General features: G+C 34.2%; 1 protein-coding gene across 2 annotated transcripts in view; it reads left to right on the top strand.

Moving 5' to 3' along the window:
* The first annotated feature begins 927 nt into the window (after nucleotides 1-927).
* LOC149802847 (uncharacterized) overlaps nucleotides 928-26,707 on the top strand; it is a 119,053-nt gene continuing 93,273 nt past the window's right edge. The window contains exon 1 of one of the 2 annotated variants that reach the window (XM_089952305.1): nucleotides 928-1,446. In XM_089952305.1, coding sequence (XP_089808431.1) covers nucleotides 1,029-1,446 — 418 coding nt within the window. In that variant the 5' untranslated portion in view covers nucleotides 928-1,028. The remainder of the gene's footprint in view (nucleotides 1,447-26,707) is intronic. The other variant, XM_089952303.1, reaches the window with a different exon arrangement.

Below are 26,707 nucleotides of genomic sequence, written 5' to 3'. Positions count from 1 at the left end.
AACAATAACAGAGATGATCATTGAATTCATTTGTAAAAGAAACCCAAACTATAATTTGCGGTATTGTCAGTAAAATTTGGGATTGGTAACTCCACAAGGATATCAGATATATCCCACCTTCTTCTGAATAGCATATGATATTCCCAGTCGTTGCTCCAGCAATAGGATCAAGGGAACAGCAGGAGTGATTTTAGTTTAAGGTTACACAATCAGCTGTGCTTACTTATGTCATGGGTTGAAATTACTTGTATTACTTGTCACAGTGTGTGTGTGTGTGTGTGTGTGATAGATAGCAAAGACTTCTATAATGTGTTCTAAATGTCTCTGTAGATAGCGATAAACATAATCTCATTGAAAAAAAATCGTTTTTGCTATTCAGAAGTCCAGTACAATGAGTAATAGGAAACACACATATGTAGAGGGCGGGGGAGGGGGGCTAAGATATATACTTCCAGTCCGTAAATTGCAGGTATATACTCTCTCTCTCTCTCTCTCTCTCTCTATATATATATATATATATATATATATATATATATATATATATATATATATATATATATATATATATATATATATATATATATATATATTATTATTATGTTCATTTATATATGGACGAGACATAATTTATGCTGGCGTATTTGCTAATCAATAAATATTGGTTGACTGAGTAGTGACTTCCCATTTTCTTGTATATTTGTCTCCTATAAAATTCAGAACAAAAGTGTTTAAATAATCTTCTATTTATAAGGATATTGTACATTTATCTGGTAGGCTCGTTCGCCGACTGGATTGAGGCGGTAGGTAACTCTTTCAGCTTTAAGTAAACGCCTTATCAGAGTTCGTGCCCATGATGGCACGCACCTGTTTGAAAGAGGGCGCTGTGTTTCGCTCCATCAAAGCTTGACATTGCTGTGAACAAAGCTGACTAATAGAACGATGAGTGAACTTTGTGTTCACTCTTATCAATCGCTTGCATAGTGGCGGGCAGTTTGGATTATAGATGTAAACGTTCAGTCAGTGTAGCCATGCCTTCAAAGCCACAAAAAGACGATCGGAAGCAATCAAAAAGACTATCAGTTAGTTCAAAATGTTTAGCAATTTTACTTTCGCCGGTTAAAGATACTCCGGAGGAAACGATCGGAGGTAAACTCTATGATCAACATCACGATACTGAAAAGTTGCATAGCGACTGTACGGACGGACATGCAACTGAGAGTGCTCACTTTAACCCTAAGGAGCTTTTTGAGGATTTTAAACTGAGAAATAAGACCTGTTACTGGAACCCAGCACTCGTGGAAAGCATTCGCTCCCTCGAGTACGTTGGATTTGTGGAGCCATACACAATTCTGGTTGGAGGGAATGATATCCACTTAGAGAACCTAAGGACAGCCTGGGGAAGACATGTACTCAAAGATCCGGCTAATTTCAAAATTGAAAATATAGGTATGTTTTTTTCTTTATTAATTTGTCTTTTTCTGAATGATTTATTTTAAAGAAAATTGCGAACAAATAAATTCAAATATTTATTAGTGTGTAAATAAAAGAAATTAATTGAGATCTATTTTTTTCTTAAGTTTATCACGGTTATACTATGAAAACCTTCAAATGTTGCATTATTTCGTTCTCACCGATGCACTAATTCCTTTAAGTTTAGTCCCTTATTTACTTATTTGTGACAGTAGATTACATTTTTGTAATTTCGCTTCACGAAAGAGAAAATGAGCCGATCTGTAGATAGGGGAACCACTGGCGAGGGTAAAGTCAACAATGTAGTATTGATGTAATTGTGCAATGTTACATGGCACTGTTTATATATTCCAAGGTAAAAAAATTTTCAGTCATTTAAAATTTCGTTAGATAAGTGAAAGGCCACCAATGAAATTGACAGAGGACACATAAACAAATTAAAGATTAAAGTGTCATCCTCGCGGGCATCCTGCCCCGACTCCCTAGGGGAGTATTTACAACTAATTGCCCAGTTAAGATATGGCAGCACTGGACGAACAGTTCATTAGACTTTGTCTCGGCTTTCGATAATACAGTGTATTAGCCCTGTACAGTCAGGTACTTCGCGGTTCCTCTACTATGTTTTCGTGAGTGTCATTATCATGTCCCTGACAGATCCCTTCGCTAATTCTTCTAACGCAACTTTTGGCTGTGAAGAGGATTCCATATACACAGTTCTAAAATTTTCTAAAATATTGGACGTATGTATTTAAATATCACATTTTCACACTTTCTAAAAAAATGTACGGGAAGCCTTGAACAACAATTTCTTTCAGTCACAAAATCAACTAAGCACACACATAAAGCCCCCCCCCCCACCAAGTGTTTCCTATTGAACTGATTTAAAATTAGCCTTATACATACTTTGATATATTCTGTCATTACCATCAAATATTTTCATTCATGTTTTGTTTATGTATTATACATTTCAAAATGAAATAATTTGTTACATATCACAGAAAACACCTTTATAACATAGAAATGTGTAATACATAAACAAAACAATTTAAACCCAAAACAGCAGAATATGTTTTTAAAATGTTGCTGCCAAATTGAAGAAATGTGTGGCATCACACTGATGACCATTATCATTGTAGTTTGTTATGCTAGACCATTAGTCCACGTTTCCTCTGGACCTTCCCACCACATTTTAGATATTTTGGTCTTGATGGGTTGTGAAAGGTCAAAATATTTACATTGGGGTGGGAAGGGAACAAGGAACCTTGGACTGGTACCATTTAATCTTAATGAGTACAGTTTTAAAATATGTGATCTACTGGATAGATAAATGCAGCTCTGTTTTTGTACCCGTAACAGCCAACCAGATCTGATAATATTCTTTGTCATTCCATTAACTTGCAGTGCAAAGTAAAGTAAATTCTTAGGATGCATTATGATTTTTAAATGCATGTTTGTTTTTGTAAGACACTAAGAGCTGTGGTGTTCAGAAGGAATCTGAGTAATGAGGAACAACATATACAGTATGTAATAATAATCTGTAAATGATTAAATCCTCAGTAATTGTTTGTTTCATCTAAATAATATGATCATTGTGTACACAATGATACAGTAGTTCATCATCATTCACTGCTGTGGTTTAGTTAATACCAACTTGAGTGGTTTTACCTGTATGATAATGTTGCACTTGCCTGTGCATTCCGTGATCAATGTAAACCATCTTATGGGGTTAGTGATCAAAGACTAACCTCCAGACAGACAATTTTGGGGACTTTCCTTGCTCAGAAAACCAGTGGGCTCTTGCACTTGGCTAGTGGCCAACATTTTTATGTATAAGTGATATAAAGTGTGGGAATACAAGGGGCCATTTGAAAACTTACAGGGTCACCAAAAAGTTTGTTGCGTCAGTATCTGTTAATACTACTCCTGGAACAAAATAAAATGTATATTTAAATTAGTCTTATAGTGGTTCAGTTAAGATTGAATTCATTTTTTGTTGTTGTATTGTTTACACTTTCACTGCAAATTGATGCTGGCACATCCCATGGAAATGCCTAAAGTTGATGTTTAGGTAATGTGTGTCTCTGCAATTTAACCTTAAGTTACACATATTACATGTATTGTGTTGGGGTGTGTGTATGTGTCATGCAACAATGACTAAACATTAAACTGTCCTTCTTATGTGATCTATGGTGTAATGATTTCTGGTTATGTCCACACAGACCTTTTGGTGGAAACTTTATGACAGATGAACAAGGAAGTAATTGACACAGGCTTGTGCATTCATTGATCTACTCTGATAATATCCTGACAATGTGTAATCAGTTCAATCAATTAGAAAGTTTTACTGACCAATGAAAAGATGCATTTGTAAATTTGGAACAAGATTTCCCAGTCTGGGATACATTTATAATAAATTATTGCTCAGAGTTGATTTATATTTTATGATTGAGGAGTCCGATACAATCATTGTACAATAATCACTTTTGTGTAGAGTTTTGAATTAAAAACATTTTGAATGAAAATGTGGGATACTAGATCTTGCTTGTTTCTATCAGGGTTTAAAATTAGCATTAGTCTGCTAGTCCAATGATAGTAAATTTCCTGTCCCACTTGTAGTTATCACAGTTTTGGTAGTCCAGTGGCAAGGGGTACGGACATCAGTATTTAAACAAAGAATCCATTTAAAATAATATTTATCTTTTAAAAGTTATTTTTAATCTTAAATGGTCATAATTAATTTCTAGTTGTTGGTCTCTATTTGTGTATTGATATGTATCATGTTGTAGATTGCATATTGTGGTATGTATTGATCAGCGGCATAAGCACATTGTTTCACCAAAATGGCTGGCTGGTAAGATTTGGTTGCAAGTGAGATCTAGGACTAGTGAATATTCACTGGGATTTCTCAATCTGCTAAGTTCTTCTGGTTGCAAGGAATTTTAATTAGATTCTATGATGTCACATATTTTAACAATTTCCCCTCTCCATGTACCAAAAGTGAACCATGCTTTTATCTGGTTTGGACACATCATGTAGAATATATGAAATTCCTTCTTTTTTTCCCTTTAATTATTCCTTTATAGTACAAAAAATGGTCAACATGCCAGAAATAAGGATGGGATGGAAACCAGAAAAATACTGTTTTCTTTTCAGTGTGATTATGTGCCACTTTTTTTATCAGTGAGTAATGGTTTCTTCCTCATCAATAGCTTTTGTTCTTCTATAAAAATAATATGCCAGTATACCTGTGGTAACTTTATATCACTTATGTGGAATTAGCAATGGTTAAACTGCAATACAATAAATGTTCTTATCTGAATTCACTATAATTCCAAATTAATGTTCCAGTCCAAGATGAGCACTTTGTATTTCCAGTGAATATTAATATGAATAAATAAATCCACTCAAATGAAAATCCGAACACAACAGTAAGATTGATTTTGCTTCAAGGTGTTAAGGCAAGATAAGCAAGGTGACAGTGTATAGCCCTGTAATAGGCCATTGTCTGACAATACACTGCCACTTAATCAAAAATTATAAGGTCAGAATCAAGATTTTGTATCTTTTAACTTAAATCAGATAAACATGATTACACTAATAATGATCTGAACATTTAATCCACACTTATAGAGAAGTATTAGCTGTGTATTATGTTGATTACAAAATAAATGTCCCTGGTCAGGTACACAGTAAACATGATCTTGGACAAAGCCAGGTACTAGATACAAATGTATATAACATATGTCCATTTTAAAAAAAAGACAGTAAATATTATACAGGTTAAATATACATGACAGAATGCGCATGGTGCATTTGGTGGTTGACAATGGGCGTGTCCAGTTACATTATTAATGTTTCCATTATATATTTTGTAGTAGGAAATGATATCACTGCAATCCAAAGGCAGTTCTACCAAAGTTTCAGGTCTTACATACTGAACCCAGTCATAATAAGAGTTAAAGATGTACACCAAACCAAAGAATTGCCAAGTTAATCAATAAGTTAGATATTAATAGACATCAGCTGTCAGCATGTAGAGCTGGAGAAAGGTTGAGTTTTTATTTAGTTTTAATTACATCATTTTAGTTTTTCAACAGTATACTGTGTACAAATTTCTACTTGTAATATATATATATATATATATATAATTGTGTTCAGTCTGGAAATGGAAACAGTGGTACCCAAAAGTTCCTACAAAGTGTGTGTGTGTGGGGGGTCAGTTAAAAAAATGCAAGTCAAATATATTCTTACATAATATTCACTTTACAAGCAGTATATTCTTTGAATCAATTATTACGCTATAGCATGGTTTTCTAGTTTTCTTGTCTGCTTCAAGTAATCATGTCCACAGTTCAGGCAACCCTTATTTTACTGGACAATGAAATTACTGAACACCACACCAGTCTGACTCAGCAGTGAATGATTAAAGTAATTTGTATTGGAAACATGAATATTTATTGAGGAAGTAATAAATCCACAATTTTGAGTGTCTGTGACCATCATGAACCGCTCCTGTGGCAGTCCAGTTAGCATTTGGAAGTCCACAGTATAAATTATTTTGATCATTTTAGTTGACATTGTTTTTAAACCATGTGCATTGATTTGAAATAAATGCAGAAGATTTTATTTTCTCTGTGCATTTTCAAGAAGTAATAAAAAATGTGTGGTGACTAATGCAACTGTTGAACACTTTTTCTCCCAGCCAATTGGATTCAATGCCTGGGATGTGCTTGAGTTGTTCATTTTAAAATCAGATGCAGCGATTTTTATCTTTATTCTTTTGGTCTATTTTATGAACCTTTAGACCAGAAAAAAATGAATGTTTCATATTGCATTGGTTTTAAAATTAGGGTAGGGTAGGTGGGCTTTTTAAAACATTATATTTTAATGAATGGTGTGTATCAAAATTGTACTAAGCACTTCAGGTACTGGGCTAAATCCGTTCAGTTAGTTAGATGCACACATTAGTGTAGAGATTTTTTGTGTTGGCGGTGCTAGGGTGTCATTGAAAATTAGGGATGATCAGCCATCTGGAAACACATATTTTTATTGCCTTTTGGCACCATAGAGGAAATTGTCTTTCACCAATGGTCATTGATTCATTAGAAGTTCCTAAAATGAATCCTCAGCATATATATCAATGTTTTGAGTGTCCTATTTCCCTTTACCTGAATTCATGCCTAGTAATTGGATATCCTGTATATGAGTTATAAATTACCTCTGTGACCAGGAGGGGAAAAAATCCATGTCAAAATGCTCAGTTAATCTCAGTATTTACTATGCTTCATTTAATTTTTGTATTCATTGCATGAGTCTTAAGTAAAAGTGAAATTAGAGATATATTGTAGGTGTAGACTGAATTACTATCTATAGTTGCTTATAAGTATAAGTAAATTGCAGACAACAAAGATCCTGATCTACCATAGCATAATGTGCCTGTAATCATTGTCTATGTTGTTTGTTCTACTAATTGCTCCTAAGAAACTGCATAGACCCAGATCAGCCAGTGTGATATGTGATGGGAGATCTGGGTCTGTGTAGTTTGCCATTGGACTTGTAGTATAAGCAAGCATATATGACAACTGTTTTCATTGAATATTAATGGTCATTTGTGGAGACTGTAAATTTGGCATGCTTATTTAATTGTTTATATTTAAAAATAAAAGCATCGAAAGTTCCTCAATGATCTTACAATCAGTTTTGTTCTGATTCAAATCTTGACTCATTTTGCCTCTGTGGCATGCTTTTTTATCATGGACAGATAAATAAAAAATGTCTACTTGTTTTCTTCAAGACATGTTATCCATTGTCTTTGGTGCTAGCAATGGACTCAGAGGTAAAATCATTCAGATGACAGTTAATTTCAATTATGCATTTTAAATTCAAATATTTGGCAGCAAAACGTTTCATGTTTGTTGCAGTCTGCTGTGGTGCATTGCCGAGGAATGTAAAACAATTTTGATATTTAGTGAGCACATAATTGGTTTGAAAGCAAAAATAATTCAGACAAAATTGGAATTTATTTAAAAAAATAGTTGTTAATAATGATTGAACCTGTTAAATGAGAGCAAGATCCAGAACAATTCCATAGTGCCGCTGATTTCAGGTATTTTTTTAACAAAATATGGAAAACATTTTTACAATAACATAATGTCCAAGGAAATTATGACAGTGAGTGCAGACAGCAGACTTTGGGTGTCAAACCTGTCAAGTCAAATAATCTTGCCACTGTTAAATAGCATGTATTTTTCTTTGTTCCTTTGAAATTTTCTGTCCCTAGATTTGGTGGAATGGGAAACAAAGTGTATTCTGCCTTTGGGAGCCTTTTGTAATGTTTACATATAAATTATCAACAGATTAAGGCCGTTTTTGTCTTTTTTTTAATAGTTATGTAAGCTGATGGTAGAAAAGGAGAATGAGTCAGGTTTACAAGCCAACAATTCAAACTGTACCTGTGAAAGTGTTTATTCTTTGATTTCAATGACAGTTTTTCAACTTGTTTACAAGTAGTATTAAAATGGGGACAAATGGCTTGTCATCTTGACTTGAACCTGATTAGTTATGTCAGATACGATTCCCACAAGTTAGATTAATCATATTGCTCTAAGCTGCTTTTGATATTGATTTGCCTTCTACATACAAACAGGCAGAAGCATTTGGGGTTCTGTGGGGTGGGGAAAAATATATGTCTTGTGCCTCTTTGGGAAGCCACAGTGGCTAATTAGTTAAAACATTGAACTCATTGCCATAGGTGCATGTGAGATTCAACACATCAAATGAACCTGAATCATCAAACCTTGGCGTGTCCTTGAGCATGGAACTTTATTCTTCTGCATTGGCATGATGTAACCTTGTATGTGTTGTTGTGCAGTAAAATGAAACATGGTGTCTCCATTCAGTTACCTGGATGCTAATGTCAGTTCTTAAATTTATTACAGTAGTACTGGCAAGGGGTGAAATTTGTTCAGATTTGTTTATTGTTTATATGTGATGACTTGATGGTTGTAATGTCGCCCTCTCAGTAAGATGGGTCGTTATTTGGATTTGGCTGGCATTATCTAGAGGATGACCTCCCTCAATATTACAGCCTGGTGGGAGTTGAAAGAATGAATTTCAGCAGAGAACTGAGCAAAAATATTGGGAAGAAAAAATACAATACGAACCCCCTTAGACAAAAAAAAAACAAATTGAATCAAAACAAATTAATAGCGGAAATTCTTATTCAATCTAAATTATGTGAAAACAATTTAATAGCAGTGTCTAATTAGGATTTATTCATCATAATAACAAGTGGTGAAAAGAGTGCAATGTCCACGACTGATTGCATCACCTTCTTCCCTTGACTGTGTATCAACGTCTTCCTGTTTCCTCGAGCCTTCCTGTTCTCTACACTTTACCCCTTCCTGGAATTCCTAGTCCTTTTTTCGGAAAGCTGTTCCTTAAAGGACAAAATTACCCCTGAATCACTTTCTACAAATCAGTATTGTCCTAGCAGACAAAGGAAATTGTTTCATATAACCCTATGAAATCCTACACATATGAGAACTTGGATAGCATGCAATCGTCAGTTCTGTCAATATACTAGTAACTGTAAAATTAAAGAGATAAATTGCATAACAACTCTAGCATCAACAGATTTCCATGAAATTGAATAAACGATACATAATATGGATCCTAGTCATATTAAACACATTTGCATAAAACAAACAATCAAAAATAGAAAATTATGTGGAAAATTAAAATTGCATACCTTAATGCTGTTCTCTTTCAGAAATTGTGCGTCCTAGCACTAAACCCTGTCTTTTCTTAGAAGACAGCCACCTGGTTCCCTTTTCTTGTTTAACGAGGAAAGCACTATTTTTTTTAGGTATTCTTGGAAGCCAATTCTCCTCTCTCAGGATTTCAGACTAAAGAATTTTGACTAAGGTCGTCACTTTAAATTTACATTACTTCTAAAGTGTATACCTTAATTTACTCAATCGTAAGCAGCGGTTCCAAAGTTTTCCCCAAGATAATCATTTTTTTCGTCAGATTTCAGACAGCATAGAATCTGTGAAGTACGGGGCATAACAATTTCCCTTTGAAAATGATAATTTGACATTGGTTCCTATCAGGCGGTTATGGCTAGTAGCTCAAATGTTTACTTTCTCAGGACAGAGTTGCAATGCCCTGGTCAGTCTCACCAAGTCATAAATTCAAGCCTTTCAAGTTTTAGCACTGACAAGGGGGAAAAAAGAAGAAAGGTTGAAAAACCCTTCACAAAGACTTTTCTGGCTTAAATGTGATAAAATTTTAATGCTCAATGCATTCAACTTTAAGGTTCAATACAATTCAAAATTCGACACTTTACAATGATCTTAGGATTTACATATTTTGTCCTCTTGAGTAAAGTTTTATATCAGTGAAATATTTGAAAATAAAGGGAAGTGCCCCCCCCCACCAGCAGATGCCCATGAATGTATTGATTTATAGGCATTCATCTTAATAGCATTTCTGGCATAAATATGTCATATGAGATAATTGCATCATGAATTGATTGTTTTTTTGGCAAGTCAACGTGAATAAGTTAATGTATTGGTAATCAGTCATTTATTGGAGTGATGTTGACCCTTTTCTGTTCTAATGTTGTGCCTGAGTTACCCTTTTTCCATTTTTATTATAGTGAATTTTATAAGTACTTTCAAAAACATGTTATACCATTATTTTCTGTTTGTAAAAACGCTGAATCTTGCAGAAACTGCTAAAACAAGATGAGAGAGGGATGTAACAGATTTCAGTATGTACCTTATACTGTACATGCAAATCAGGAGTTAGAGATTCATGTACCCAAATGAAAACTTTCTGGCAAATGAATGAATTTTTTAAAATTCTCCAATTTGGCAGATGCTGATTCAGGGCTGACCAGTGATCTCTTTATTAATGTTCAGTTGACAATGTTGGTGCCAGGTCATATTTTCTAGAAGTTTGTATTTCCTTTGTTTTTGGTCAAGATCATACAAGTGCATGCTCTTCATTACTAACAAACTCCATGAACACTCTGGACTCCATTTGTAAATAGTTATTCATAACTGGTGTTGTAAGGGTTACACAATAAGTTGGGAAAAACAGCCAAATTGAAATCATTAGACCAACAAAAAATGGTTCTGGTTGGTCGACTACCAGTATCCATTATTTTTGGCACTGACCCTTGCACTAAGGTGGAAAAAAAATTGATTTGTGGATTTAATTGAGCCAGTTTTGTCCAGTACTTGAAGCATTTTATATTTTAATCATCATAATATATATATTGTTTTTTTATATAATAAAACTACCTACTTATCCTGGGGCCCCGAGTGGCCGAGTGGTCTAAAGTGCTCACCGTTCCGGATCACTGCCATCTCACCTCTGTCTGCGTGGGTTCAAGTCCAAGGCTCGGCTAGCGTGGGTACGTGGGAAGGCCTGCCAGTAGCTTCTCGTGGGTCGGTGGTTCTTCCCTGGGTTTTCCAGGGTTCTTCCTCCACCAGTTATACTGGCCGCCATGTATAGCCTATCTTGTGCTGAAAAATGGCGTTAAACCCTAGAACAACAACCTACTTATCCTAATTTTACAATAAAGCCAGTACAATAGGAAACACATTTTTTATATATATTTCTCTAATGGTTGATAAAGAGTTTATTCTGTGTGTACAAAAATTTGTACTTGCTTGCATGAGTGTATTTGATTTCAAGATCCAAGCCCTGCAGATAATGGTCACGTGGAAAAACTGCACCTCAGGCTTTGAGTTGTAAATTAAATTTGTGGACCAGACTCAGTGGTTACAGGGGCTGGTGTATGTAAACTAAATTTAAAAATAGGTTATTTACAGAATCAGAATAGTTTTGGTGAGTCTTCATATTTGATGCATACTGGTGAATGGAATGTAAAGTATAGTGTACATTATCTAATCATGCATCCATTTATTTCTTATTTCAATTATTTTAGCAGTGATTTGATCTCCCAATGGAGTAAATAACTGGTTTTATGTTGATGGACTTGTTGGATGGTAATTTACAGCAATCTACTAGCAAGTGCATTGGGATCAAAGATAGCAAGACAACCAAGTGAAACTAGTACTTGGTGAATAAAAAGCTTTGTTTCACAGATATGATTCATTTCAAGTTTCAGAGCTTGTAGTGAACTAAAAATTCCTGAATTGGCATTTTGAGATTTCCTCAAGGGTGAGAAGTTTCACTGTTATTTGCAATGAAGTCACAGCATTATTATTTTACTAAAAGAACATAAAAAAATGAACTTTGACTTTGAATGTTCTTTTGAAAAAAAATTGTGATTTCTTTTTAATCAGCAACAAAAGAAAGAAAGCACGTAAAACAAAACATTTTGGAATTTACATGATGGTTGTTTAGACCAGTTCGAATAATGTTGTTAACGAATGTTCTGAGGTTGTGTATTTTGAAGATAAAGGTAATTGATTAGTAAAAGAGAACTGCTTCATTAGAAAAGCTTTTATCAACAGTTATTCCCAATATAATTATTCAGCAATTAAATAGCCCTGTTACTCCCCCCCCCCCCCACCCCCCGTTATGGCAGTGGGCATTGGGATGGCATTATTTTTTTTTTTTCGAGTCTGTCAATAACTCGCATGAAGTTTATTATGCAGTCTAATTGTCTTTTTTGATCCTGTTGTATGTGTTATCACAGGAGATGTGTATTTCACTAAATTAAAATAGTAACATGCCAAGTTTTTTTCGTTATGCATATCAGATGTGCAATTGGTTTTGTTTTATTCAAAAAGATCGTTGTTTGTGCACACATCTTTGTGTAGACATCTGATTTAAAGTCCATGTCTAATTTATTTTCTGGTGCTGCTTGCATTATCAGTTAAACATTCTGAAGAAGCATATGCTTCTTGTGTAAACAGTAAACCAGTCTAACTTTTATTGTCAAAATCTAGGTTACATGGCTTGTTCATTTATTGCATAAACTCAAGTGTTCGGATAGTATTAGACAGACACTCAGGATTTTATGGAAAATGGGTGAGAAAAATCTTAAGTGCCTGAAAATTAAATTGGCAAATTCAACAGTTTTGGCTTTTTTCCAGCTGAATTGCAATCTGTCCTCAGCATCAGTAGTGGGCACTATTCTGTCAGATATAATTGATAAATCCATTGAATTGGTTTCTATTAAATTTGCCCAAAATCATGATGGAAACCAAGTTTTGTCAAAAATTGATTTGTGGAGATGATGATTTCCATCAGTAGTTACTGGTACGATCATGTAATGTGAACTTGACTCGATGCTAACATGTTTGTTAAAGATGCAAGAACAATTTTAAGAAAGTTACAGTTACTGTATCCAGTTATATTTTTGAAAGATATTTGTGGTTCCAGTTCATATAGTGCAGAACCATTTGAATCATTTGAAATTGAGACCTATCAAAGAAAAGGTAATAAACTAGACATACAATTGAATTGGTTAAATTATTTCTTTTAGTTTTTGCTTTTTGAAAGAATCATTTAAAAATGAAAAATTAATTCAATATTCTTTGAAAATCTTAGTAAAATACCCAACAGGTCCAAATGTTGTCAGGGGCATTGATGATGCACTACCAATATTTGAATGTGCATTTCATTTTTGAGATGCTTATACAATTATGTACAAATGAAGCGTGGTTTTATGACATGAGCTAGTTGCATAGTAACAAGTCAGATTCTGAAATATATCATGTCCACTCACTTGTGTATACCATATGGAGATTGCATGTATTATAATGTGCAAACAAGCAGCAATCCAAAATGAAGAGCAGATAAATATGCATTGTGTTATTTTTTGCTTAAGTCAGCAGATTCATCATGTAATTTACCTGTGGATGAGAACATTAGACTATAGTAACATACTCCTCACATTGTTTTTAAACCAGTAAATGTTAATCATTTGAACTTGACAAAATCATGTGAGAAAAATTTAAATAAAAATAGTTTACAAAACCTGTGTGACTGCACAATTATTACGTACAAGTAAGGAAAGTATTTGAACAGTTTTTAAAGCAAGTCATTCTGATCTCTTAATAAAGCTTACGTCATTAATGACATGGGTGACAAATTCATCTGTATTACTTATACAGTGTGTAAAACCTTTTAGTGAGAAATTATTTATTTAGCAATTCATGTTGTTTTTCCAGAATAATCAGTTTTTAAATTGTTTTTTAATGAAAGAATTTTTATTCAGTCGTACTCTGTGTACAAAATAAAATTGTTTTCTGCTATTAAAACGGAATAATTTATATTTCAAACATAATTTTTGGGTGCATTTGTTTTCTAATAATGACTGCTAGCCATATTGTGAAGACAAAATAGAGGCGTACGTCAAATGTTTGGACTCCGTTTTGATACTCTTTATGGGTCAGTGGCCTTGACAGGTGGAATACTAGATGATCCTGCTTTCACAGTTTACAGAATGTTTTTACCTTTTGCAATACACTTTTGTTGAACAGGGAGAATCAACTCTCAGTACAATTTGGTCACTGGTAAGTTTTTTTAAAAACAAGGTCACAGATGAATTAGTATTAAAGAATCAGCTAAGATGATGACCTATTTTGATTTATTGCACCAGTCACACCGTGCAGGTATGTGCCATACAGTGGTGTTTCCCACTTGCCCCAATAGATAACCTGTCAATGCAAAGCAACAATGCTTTGAATCTAGTGGTTTACTAATTAGAGAAATGTTTCATGAATGTAACAGTAAGAGATGTATCTAATGGGCTTACACTTGTATTGATCAGGTGATCTTAAATTATCTTGCCCTTGCCCAAGGGCATACTGATAGTTAAGCCAAAAACCTCTGATATCTTCATCTGTGTCAATTATAGCCCAGATGTCACCCATTTAGCCATTTCTTTTTTGTTGGTAAGAAATTTATCTCTTCTTTTTTGAAACCCCCACCCTTTCTTTAACTGTGAAATTTCTTACATTTCATTGAGAATTTTATGACGTTGGTTCAGAATGAAAATACAGTATGTATTCAGTTATAAGAAGGGTCTAACTGCAAAATAATGCTCCATCAATTTTGGGTCTGTGTAGAACAAACAGCACAGATCCTGATTTGCAGCTGAATGATATACTAGCATAGTATTGATGTTTGTTGTTTGCAGTTTGACTCGACTTAGAAACATTTTTATACGGTAATGCAAACAGCAAAGTTTGCTGTATACTTACATAAGTAGAGAGTTGAAAATCCAGATAAAAATGTTATTACTGGTATTGGATATATTGAGTCAAGTTGAGTCCATCAAAAACTGCACAGACACAGATCTTCTAGCCATTAATGTGCAGTTTCATTGGAGTAATCATTATAACAAACAGCTTGAACCCCAATCTGCCAGTGCATTATGCACTAATTGATCAGGGTCTTGTGTTTGCTATTGGATTTGACTTGTAAGCAAGTACATGTTTACAGTTACATTATAAGTATGAAGGATTTGCCATTATTTCTATCCATTCTTCCTGAATTCATTTTGAATGGCAGGATAAAGTCTATTCCTGTTGTGTAGATAACTATATAGCCAGGTGACTTGGGGTGGGGTGGGGACATGCCATAAAAGCTTTTGTCCCAAGTCTCACCACTAGACAGTACAATTGGGCTAATTATGTAACTTTCTTATGACACCGTTAGAGTAAAGTGAGGGAACACCTGCAGTGCCAATCTCCAGTAATATAGTTCCATGATGTAACATGATTTTATTGACAAGCTCAGATGTCTTGTAAACATATGGATGGTGTTGACCCTGTCTTTGTAGATCTTGAAAGTTTGTTAACTTGGGTTGGTCACTCACTATTTACACAAATAAATACATGTATCAGTTGTAACAGATTTAAATACTTTTGATAAAACTTCCACAGCATCACAAAATGATGTATACAACAGTGTTACACATGCTAATTTGGCCATGCCCATAAGATAATATTAATTGCTTCAACAGTTTGCCACTATATAATGTTGTGCTTTATCAGATTACATTACTGCAATAAAAGTTTAATTATGTGCTCATTTTGTAACTCTGAAAACAATGCCTAGTTAACCTGAAATGAGTTACACCCAGGATTTTTCCAGTCTGGATATGTTCTTTCATTTAACTTTAGCGTATACACTTGCTTGTTACTAACTGCATTTATTAAAATAAATGCCTATATTTTCTGAATTCAAATTTCATAACAAAAAAGTCATGAATTAATTAGTCATTTTTTGTCACCCTCAGAATAAATTAAATCTTCTCTATAGGAGTAACTTTAACCTTGAAAATCCATTACACTAACATCATCAATCACTTAACATTGCCACTCAGGTGACTATCATAAACTTTGAATGTTGTCAATGCCAGGGACATTGTTTTAAAATTTATATTCATTGTAAAGCTGTGAACATTTTAGTACACATCTACTGGGTACCAGTGAATCTTAATGAATGATTGGTACCCTTGTGTTTGATCAAATGGAATTATGTTAAATATGTAAAAACCTGCACTGCTTTGTTGTAGGTTGACACTGGCATGAATGGCATGTAAAGTGTATTTTTTCAGTGGTCTGAGCATACAAGTCTGTTGTATTTTACAAGTCGATCTGTATGAAGAGGTGTCTTATTAGTGGGTCAGATTTGCATTTTGAAAAAATAACTAGGTACAACTGAACTAATAGATAGTAGATAGGAAAATAAATAACAAAGCAGTGTGTAATATTCATGTATTATTGAGCAGAATATGTCAGAAATAAATTGACTTGAAGTTTGTTCTAATTTAATCTACTAAAATCCACAATGCTTGACATTTTAAATCCAATCAGAGGTTTGTCATGTGGGAAAACAAGCTTAGAGTTTGTGGTCAAATATTTACTGGTAGAGGCAGAACTCGACTTATCGCTGTACAAGTACATGTATTAAATTGGTGGCTCCATCAAAAGGGTCGTCATCTTGAAAACAAAAGTAAGTGCTGCCTTTACAAAGTCAGTCAAGGGCTTATGCAGCCATATGCACTGGTTGCTGTTGTAGGGTTCAACGCCACTTTTCAGCACATGATAGGCTATACATGGCAGACAGTATAAATGGTGGAGAAAGAACCCGGGGAAACCCTGAAAAGAACCACCGACCCAGGAGAAGCAAACTGGCAAGCTTTCTTACATACACACATTGGTCAAATCCGAGACTCGAACCCACATAGGCAGAGGTGAGATGGCAGTGATCCATAACGGTGAGTGCTTTAGACCACTCTGCCACTTGGGGGGGTGGGTGGGGGTGGGCGGCCTATATGCTGGTAGAAAATTTGTGTTCAGTAAATGGGTACCTGATGGCTCATTTTATTACCGAGGTTATTATCAGTGGACAGGTACTCAAGTACTCATTCCCATCTCTGGTATTCTTACCTTTCTGTGACTTTTTACATTGCTAACACCAGCATAATCTTGGGTTTACATCCACTAATGAAAGTTGTATGTGTATTTTTTTTTTTTTTTTTTTTTTTGCTTAAAAGGGTTGGGGGGGGCCTAATACAAGTCTGCTCTACAACACTGCTATACAACTTAATTTGAACTGATCTGTGGATAAGTGGTTAGGGCATCTGCCATGGATGCAGGAGGTCGCAGGTTCGAATCTCAGATGAGTCATATGAAAGACTTAAAGAATTATAATTACACACATACATACAACTTAATTTCAACTTAATTTTATTTTCCAGGATTATTTCATTTTGTTTCATATATTGTTGAGGAGAGGTCATGGGTTCGAACCCTGACCGAGTCATACCAAAGACTTATAATAATGGTACTAACAGCTGCCTTGCTAGGTATTCAAATTAAGAGGTTAGTGTTAGGACTGGTCAGCTTGGTGTCAAGATGATGTGAATGGGTGGGCAATAATTCTACATGTCTGCAGCATGATGCCCCAGTAATAGACATCACTATAAACTGACACACTGCAGACATCATAGCAATATGATTGTAAAATTGTTAAAGCTACATTAAAAATCCAAATCACACATACACACACATATACATTGTTGAGAGTACGTTTATTATTTTTTAAGATTATATGCTTTTAAATACCTTATTGTAATCAATCATGGTTTGGAATGTTAACATTTATTAATATTCATATAAATTGTAAAGACATCAGATTTAGTTTTTTAATTTGGTGCAGTTTTTCTTCCATTTAATCATGGGGGGGGGGTGACAGGTGAATACTTGAACTTCATGTTTTGGAAATCCACCTGGTACATATTTTTAGAGGATTTAGTTTAGTCATCCTTGTCATCATCAGCATTGTTAACATCATTGTTGCAATCCACAAATAATTATCTACTGTTTCTTTTCCACCCGCGGCTGCCTGCAACAAAATGTCCTCTTTTCTCATAAATGCTTATAAAATTCAGAGACATGATGAAACAAGCTCTTGTATGTCCACAAAAGTGACCTGTGATAGATTAGCAACTGTGTTTGGAAAGGAAGCTTTGCTTGGCTCATTCATTCATTAAGGCAAGTCATGCGTGAACTTTCCATGAAAATTATACCCCAGCTTGCAGCGATTGGTGAAGCAGGTTATTCTTATTTATTAGAAACTCTTATTGCATGCATGGGTAAAAAAAGATTACTTCATATTCACATGTGGTTTGTCATGCTGTGGTAACAGGTGCTTGAAATATTTGTCATGACTATATTATCTACATTAGTTTTAAAATGTGTTATATTTTACACATGCATCATCAGTCTTGAATTCCAAATCAGCAGCCCACATGCCTGGAAGTACCAGATTTTGTTTTTTTTTTTTGTCTGTTTAACTGTAACGGTCTTTTAAGCCCATATGACCACTGGCCACATTTGATTTTGTTGGCAGTAACTATAAATTTTATTCTTACAAAGATAACAACCCTGATATGTATGATATGGGAGGTCAAAGTCTTACTGCTTTAATAAACAGTGCCTTGACTCAATGTACCCTGGGTCAGACAAGCCCCAGAACTAGAGGCCAGGTTTTCAAGAACATCTCACATAGGTTGCACCTAATATTGACACTCTTGCACATAATAAAATCAAATGCTTAGTTGTACTATACTTACTGTAATACCATTTGGAATACAATGAAATGATTGAGTTTTTTAAACTCTTTTATCCATAGTTTGTTTATTGAAGAGTGATTTTAACCAAGGTATGCCAGAGTGGGTTACTCTTTAACAAAATGAATATGACAAATATGGCTAATCACTCTTGCAGAATATTCTTTGATTTTATTTGTGTACTTCATTTAAAAATGAAACTGCATTTGCAGTTTTTTAATCCTCTTTGAAACTTACCTTGAAAGTTGAAAACTTTATATTTTGGAAGAAAAAAAAAATACTTTTCTTATGATGGACAGATCTGAGACAGACCAAGCTGTACACAGTCACAGGTGTTTTCATCTGGCTTTATTTTCATTTGATTTATAACTTAAGGTAAACTTTTCTTCTCTTTTATTTATGCACAAAAAAGGATAGATTTATATAATTTCGGAAGCATGTGTAGTATACTTTCTTGTAGCAAAAGGGAAATAACAGTTTGTTTTGATTGTCAAGTTTTAGTTACAGATATTTAATTGCAGAAATTTAGAAAGAAATAAAACCCCACAGCTACATAAACTATTTTATGTATTTGGAGTATTTCTCTTTTATAGAACCTTTTGCCATCTTAGTTTTATCCTTCTACATGTTGATGGTACATTAAATGGAAATGCTTTTCCATTAAAAAATGTGCCTTACCATAGTTTCCCTTTTGGTGGGCATTTGGACTGCTTCACATGTTAGTGATTTATTCACCCCAGTATACCCATGGAACATTTAACACATTAACCCCTGGAGCTTTTTGTCATTTTTGCCTGAAAATCGAGTAGGAAACACATTTTGAAAGCTATTTCTGAATAGACTCAAAAACACCAAATCCCCAGTCATGTTTCAATAACATACTGCCTAGTGGTGTTAGAAACACCGATTTTTGTTGGCTATTTGACTTGCACATGAGCAGAAGGGTAAAAGTTGGAGTTCTTTTATTTTTATTTTTTTGCTAAACGGAGCCATTATTTTTGTATGGAGACCACTCTTTATTCCAAATGCCCATCTTATCCTACTTTTTGCAAAGGCTCATCTATCTGTTTGCAGTTCATACCAGTTTGCCTTAGATCGGAGACCAAAAAGTCCAAAATCCAGACACAATCAGATTCCAACCATGGGCTAATTTTGGGTTAAAAAAAGTCAGGTCCAAAAAATGAGGTTTTTCTATCTGTATTTTGTAGTGCAACTAGATATTCCAGATTATTTGGTATCATTGTAGAGCTACATCTGTCTACCTTTCTATAATACCACCCACTTTAGTGTATCTTGCATGACCATGACGCTACAGAGCTCGGCAGTAGGCTACTACCTCCTGCCCTGTAAAGTCGTCGCTAGGGGTTAAAGTGTTAACATACACAGTGCCAGAAAAGTGAATAAAATTTTTTGCATTGGCATGAATATTAAATGAAACAAAAATTGTTTCTGTCTTTTTAACGCATATTTGTTAATGCCATTTGAGTGACATTGCCTCAACAGTGAATTTATTAGTGATTTTGTTGCTTGGCCCCATGGGGTGAGGGATCTAAAGCTCTTGCTTTTGCTGATCACTGACATCTCACCTGTGTCTGCATGGGATCAAGTCTCAGGCTCCAGGTATGTGAGAAAGCTTACCATTAGCTTCCCATGGGTTGGTGTTTCTTACCCCAGTTGATCTTCCACCAGTTATACTGCCCCCATGTACAGCCTGTTATGTGCTGAAAGATAGCCTTAAACCCACAGCAGCAACCCACTGCCATGACAAGGTCCTCCAGGGACCTTGCATGCCAGGGACCTTGCATGAGTCTTGTTAGTTTGAATTTGTGAAACGTTAGTCTGCAAATTGTACTCAATGGTGTTTCTGGTACATTAATTTATAGAAATTACACCATTGCCTCTCTTGGGTAATGAAGTTCCAAGTACTTAGATGCAGTGTTTCATTATCCTGAGGCTATTCCAGTTACATTGCCAGGTTTGAATGGGTTCTGCATGGGATAGACATCTAAATATTGGTTTCAAAATTAGGAATGCACTTTAGAAAAAAGAAAGTTTGTATTTTATAGATCTTTTTCTATTCTCTTTGGGGGCCCCCGAGTGGCTGAGTGGTCTAAAGCGCTTTCTGTTACGGATCACTGCCATCTCACCTCTGTCTGCGTGGGTTCAAGTCTAGGATTCGGCCAATGTGGGTATGTGAGAAAGCTTGCCAGTAGCTTCTCGTGGGTCAGTGGTTCTTTCCGGGGTTTTTCCGGGTTCTTCCTCCACCATTAATACTGGCTGCCATGTATAGCCTATCGTGGGCTGAAAAATGGCGTTAAATCCTACAACAACAACAGCAACCATTCTCTTTGTACTTATAGTATTATGTATAGACTTCTGCTGTCTCTTTGTACTTACAGTATTATGTATAGACTTCTGCTGTCTCTTTGTACTTACTGTATTATGTATAGACTTCTGTCTCTTTGTACTTACTGTATTATGTATAGACTTCTGTCTCTTTGTACTTAGAGTATTATGTATAATATAATTCTGCTGTCTCTGTACTTATAGTATTATGTATAGACTTCTGCTGTCTCTTTGCACTTACATTATTATGTATAGACTTCTGCTGTCTCTTTGTATTTACAGTATTTTGTATAGACTTCTGCTGTCTCTTTGTTCTTATAGTATTATGTATAGACTTCTGCTGTCTCTTTGTATTTACAGTATTATGTATAGACTTCTGCTGTCTCTTTGTACTTACAGTATTATGTATAGACTTCTGCTGTCTCTTTGTATTTACAGCATTATGTATAGACTTCTGCTGTCTCTTTGTACTTACAGTATTATGTATAGACTTCTGCTGTCTCGTACGTACAGTATTATGTATAGACTTCTGCTGTCTCTTTGTACTTACAGTATTATGTATAGACTTCTGCTGTCTCTTTGTACGTACAGTATTATGTATAGATTTCTGTTGTCTCTTTGTACTTACAGTATTATGTATAGACTTCTGCTGTCTCTTTGTACGTACAGTATTATGTATAGATTTCTGTTGTCTCTTTGTACTTACAGTATTATGTATAGACTTCTGCTGTCTCTTTGTACGTACAGTATTATGTATAGATTTCTGTTGTCTCTTTGTACTTACAGTATTATGTATAGACTTCTGCTGTCTCTTTGTACGTACAGTATTATGTATAGATTTCTGTTGTCTCTTTGTACTTACAGTATTATGTATAGACTTCTGCTAATGATATGTACTTTATCAGTTCTGAAACTTATTTAAATGTAATCACTGACTTTGGATTTCATAAAGTTTGGTTTCTTGTTTTACAGCAAGATATGTATATTATTTAAAATCAAGGCAGTTGCATTATCATGCCTCTTATCCAAGGATAGCCAAAGGAACGATTCAGTAGTAGAATAAGGGTCAGTTTCAAACTATCAGTTGCAGGATAGATGATAATTTCTCAAGTATCTCATGTTATTTTTTTTACTTCTTTGATGGAATTACATGCAAGCAGATTGAATGAAATGATAATAATACAGTTGATCCTGTAGCTGATACATGTAAAAGCATGAAGCATTAAAATAGATTCATGTTTTGTCATGTACCATGGTTTATCCAATTTTTTATCATTAAAAATAATTACTTTTCTCATTGGATGGATAATATGTGTGCAAAGGAATATTTTTCCAAAATATCTTGTCCAAAAAATTGAATCTGTACTGTGTACTATGCATCTGGCACGATCTATGCTGGTTAGAAAGAGACTATTTAATTTATTTCATGTAATTTTTCGTACCCTTTAATTTTTTGTACACAATCCAGTTTTCAAAATAATAATTTTTTTTAATGTATAATAATTTTTCATACATTTCACTTTGTATTTTTTGAAAAAAAATCCTTTAAATTATTGGACATACAATTTCTACTAAGAAGATTTGTTTGCAAAAAAGATCAAAACTACCATATTGCCATTTTTGTTTTTGTTTTGTCACCAGACCCCCCGAAATCATGCTGCAAATATATATAAATATAATTAAATATACCAGTAAGTATATATATATATATATATATATATATATATATATATATATATATTTTACCTCCCAGTTCCACCTGTGAAAATATGAAAGAAAAGCTTGACGAGCACAAGGAACCAGGCAATCAAAGTGGTTTGAATGTCTGTCATCTATTCAAACCTCTGTTTCTGAGTATGGGCAAAACATTCCTTTGTTTATGTTCAGACTTGAATTTGTTCCATTGGCTTTATGTAAAAAAAATATACTTGACTTAAAACAGTGTTATGTACAATTTATTAGAATTTATTACAGATTTTAAAAATATGGTATTTATGTGCTTGGATTCTATGAATATTTTTCCAATTTTCTGAATGATTTTTATTTCTTTTAATATAAATTTAAGGCTAAATTTTCTGTCTGAATTTGCTGGCTGCAACTGAATTGGGAATTTAAGTACATGTAATCCATTTCTTCTGCCAGTCACTCTTTAAAAGTGCAGGGTTCCTGTCAGGAACCTCCATTGTTCCTTTGCCATGTACACTGTAGGTAATGGGTTTCCCCATGAAAGTATTTGAACTTTCCCTTGCTATAAACCACAATAAAAGAACTTAGTGATCACTTTGTGCTCTCTGAAGAAGGGCTGTCACATTTATGAAAGAAAGTCAAAAACCTGTGATGTAGAGTGCTTATCAATGGATTCAGTGTCTGTGTCAGGTGTTTGCCACACATTAGTCAGCTGATCTGGCTGTACTTAAGGTTTGATCCAGTCTTACTAATATATTGAGATAAATTGAACATTAAAGGCATAAGTATAAAGAACAAATCTAAAATCACTGAAATGAAACAAGATGGAAGGAAAGGTGTTGACTTTTCTTCAGTCTTTCATTGAGGGACATATTTTGGGGTCAGATTGTTTGTTAGACATTGGAAACTTACAGTCACAATGATTGACAGGTGTAGTTTAACATGTGATTGACCACCTGTCAATCTTAAATGGCTTTTGAGTTATGGTAATTAGTTGCTTTGTTATCATGACTCACTGGTTAGGTAAGGCAATACAAAAAAATATATATGTTTCTCAATTATTGACTCTAGCCTTTTTTTCCCTCAGTGGAAAAAAAAAACCATTCCCAAAATTGATTTGTGTATCCAGTTGAGCTGGTTTTGCCCAGTACTTTGAAGTGCTTAGTACATTTACATTATATATATACTAATCATTATATATCTATATATATATATATATATATATATATATATATATATATATATATATACACAAAATACATACCTGTCTACTTTAATTTTAAAACCAGTGCAATAGGAAAAACATCTTTTTGTTGGACTGACTGACTTTCTCCTACATAGTTTATATGTGGTACATATATGTGCTACATACTTACTACTGACACATTTTTAACTTTGCCTTTCACCAATGTTTTTTTCCGACTCTCCAACTTTTTAGTTTATTACAGATATCCAGTGTTTCCCTTTACACATTTGTGCATCAGGGACGCACACTGCAGAAAATTGACGCACACATTTTGTTACCGTGTGATTTTTTGACACAAAGGATTTTCATAATATGATCATGATTTATTTAATACCCAATGCATTGGACGGTGGATGGCATCGTATATACTTCGCATATAGGCATTGACTGGTTCCCCGCTTTGTTTGCTCCCTTCCTTGTACTCCTCTATTCGTATAGCAAAGTGCAACGCAGGGAACATATAAAACAATGAACCAGACTAGCATAGGCAATGTTATGACAGAGTAGCTTCCCCTAATCTCGCGATCTTCTCGCGATTTCCATCAAGCTCAGCAAGCTGTTCTAGATATTTAACATCAAGCCTCATTGCACTAGAAAGTGATCACCAGATTAAAACGTCATGCACTAAAAACATTAGCGAAGAAAGTGAAAGAAGCAGAACACAAAAGAGTAACTGTGGATCTGACTTGAATGAAAAATGGAGAAAATTATTCCCTTGACTGGAATATTCATTATGATTACCGGTGTGACTTCTGATCGCGTGATTGCAAAGACTGCAAAAGTGAATAATCCTTTCGTGACAGGAGTTTAGAATGTTAAAAAATAGGCCCTCGTTCGCCATAAGATATCTGGAGAACACATTATAACCTAAGACATTATTTCACAACATAGAAATCAGTAAACTTGCAGAGACAAATGCGTTATTTGGATTACAAAATCAGCGGGTCATTGCAGATTTTGTTGGTTTTTAACTTTTACTGCAATAAAAGAAAGATCTTAAAGTTCAAGTGTAACTTGTTACAAAGAAGATGAATCAGTATCCTCCTTGATATTTGGATAAAGGTGTTCTAGGACGAAGTACAATGAAACCTATGATAGTACACATTTGATGAAAGGCAGTAAATTAACTCCCATTTGGTTAAAAAGATTTATTTGGCCTTTTGTATTGGCTTATATGTAATGTGTTGGGCAATAATATTGTTGAGGAGACTGTTAAAAGTACGACTTTAAAAGAAAAATGAATTAATAAAATTATTTTTTGAATGGACAATGCATTTATTTGTTAATTGTGCATGTTGGTGTATTTGTATGTTTAGAGGAAGAGAGAGAGAATGTTGTGCAAGTTGCAATATCCTATTTCAAGCTGAAAAAGTATGAGTCGTATGAAAATTTGTCAGTACATTTTTGACCCCCACATTTTTTATTTGACCCCCAGTTTTGACACCTTGGGTTTTTTTGTACCCTCAATTTTACACCCCTGGGGGATACACTGGATATCTGTATTTTTTTTATTGATAATATAGTTTTATGTAAGTCATTGGGTATATATTTCAATTCTTCAGATTCAGTGGTTTTCTTTTTGTTATAGTAAAAGTACATGTACAGTACATGTAAAATTTCATTAATAAATGAAGACTGATTGCCAGGGTCAAGTTAAAAACTATTTTGGTCCAGTAAACCACACATCACTTTGAATGGAAGACAACTAGGAGTGCATATTGTTTGAGAATCTTTTTAGTGATTTAGATTTTGTTGATTTCATGCACACATATGGACTATATAAAAGAATTAAATATGCAGCGCTTAATTCTTCAGTTTATATGCCAGTTTTGCAAGAGTTGTTTGATAAAATCATGATTTATATGTAGTATGTTCATTGTACTTGCAGAGTAGAATACATTTATTTCTAAAGCAGACAGTATGTTTAGGATTGTACGAAATTATTCAAGGATTTGAACATTTAAATAATAATTCACCTGGAGTATGTAAAACTTTTAAAGGACTTCAGTGATATTCTACTGTCACAGATTTACCATGAAGTAAAAACTTTTGGATTTAGAACTGATTTTTCAGAGGTGGTAGCATGTTAGCACATAAACACATTAGAACCTTCATTGGGAATACCTTTAGATATTTTCCAGATTAATAGGAAATTGATACAACAGTTTGGGATAAAATTCTAGAAATTCATACACGAAGTTATTTTTATTTCTTTCACTTTGATTTTATAGTTTAGGGAAATAAATATATAGTTTGGAAACTCTAACGCTTGTTGGGTTTTACCTTGTCTTGTTACATGGTTTAAGCCCCAAGACCTAACAAGTTACAGAATGTTTTTGGGGATAGTACTTATTCTGGCTGCTGAAAAATGTGTCACGCAGCAGTCAGAAGTTGATTTTTTTATTTCACAGGAACACTTTTATTAAATCTGATATGTGCTCTTCAGTTCCCCAGTCTAGAGAAGACAAGTCTGAAATTAGACTATTTTTGTCTTTGGTCTCTTGTATTTGTGTCATATGCAGTTGCTCGCTATATATCCTATACAATTGCTTACTGTATCCTATGCAATTGCTTATTATATTCCTTGCAGTTGCTTACTGTATCCCATGCAATTGCTTACTATATCCCATGCAATTGCTTCCTATATCCTATACAGTTACTTATGGTATCGCATACAATGGCTGACTAAGTCCCATGAAGTTGCTTACTGTATCTTGTGCATTTACATGTACTTACTTTATCTTATGTAATTCCTCCTCCAATTTTCTTTGATCATTGTTTGCATTATATTTCATACAGTGACATATTTCATAAATCACATACATTTCAGCTCTTGCAGTTCTTTTATTCACGTGTTCGTGGGCATTTAATCCTCAACATGCCTG

The sequence above is a fragment of the Sinohyriopsis cumingii genome, chromosome 3, assembly GCF_028554795.1.
Source record: "Sinohyriopsis cumingii isolate HCF-2022 chromosome 3, ASM2855479v2, whole genome shotgun sequence".
NCBI classification, from domain to species: domain Eukaryota; kingdom Metazoa; phylum Mollusca; class Bivalvia; order Unionida; family Unionidae; genus Sinohyriopsis; species Sinohyriopsis cumingii.
This window is presented reverse-complemented; position numbering and strand designations above follow the sequence as displayed.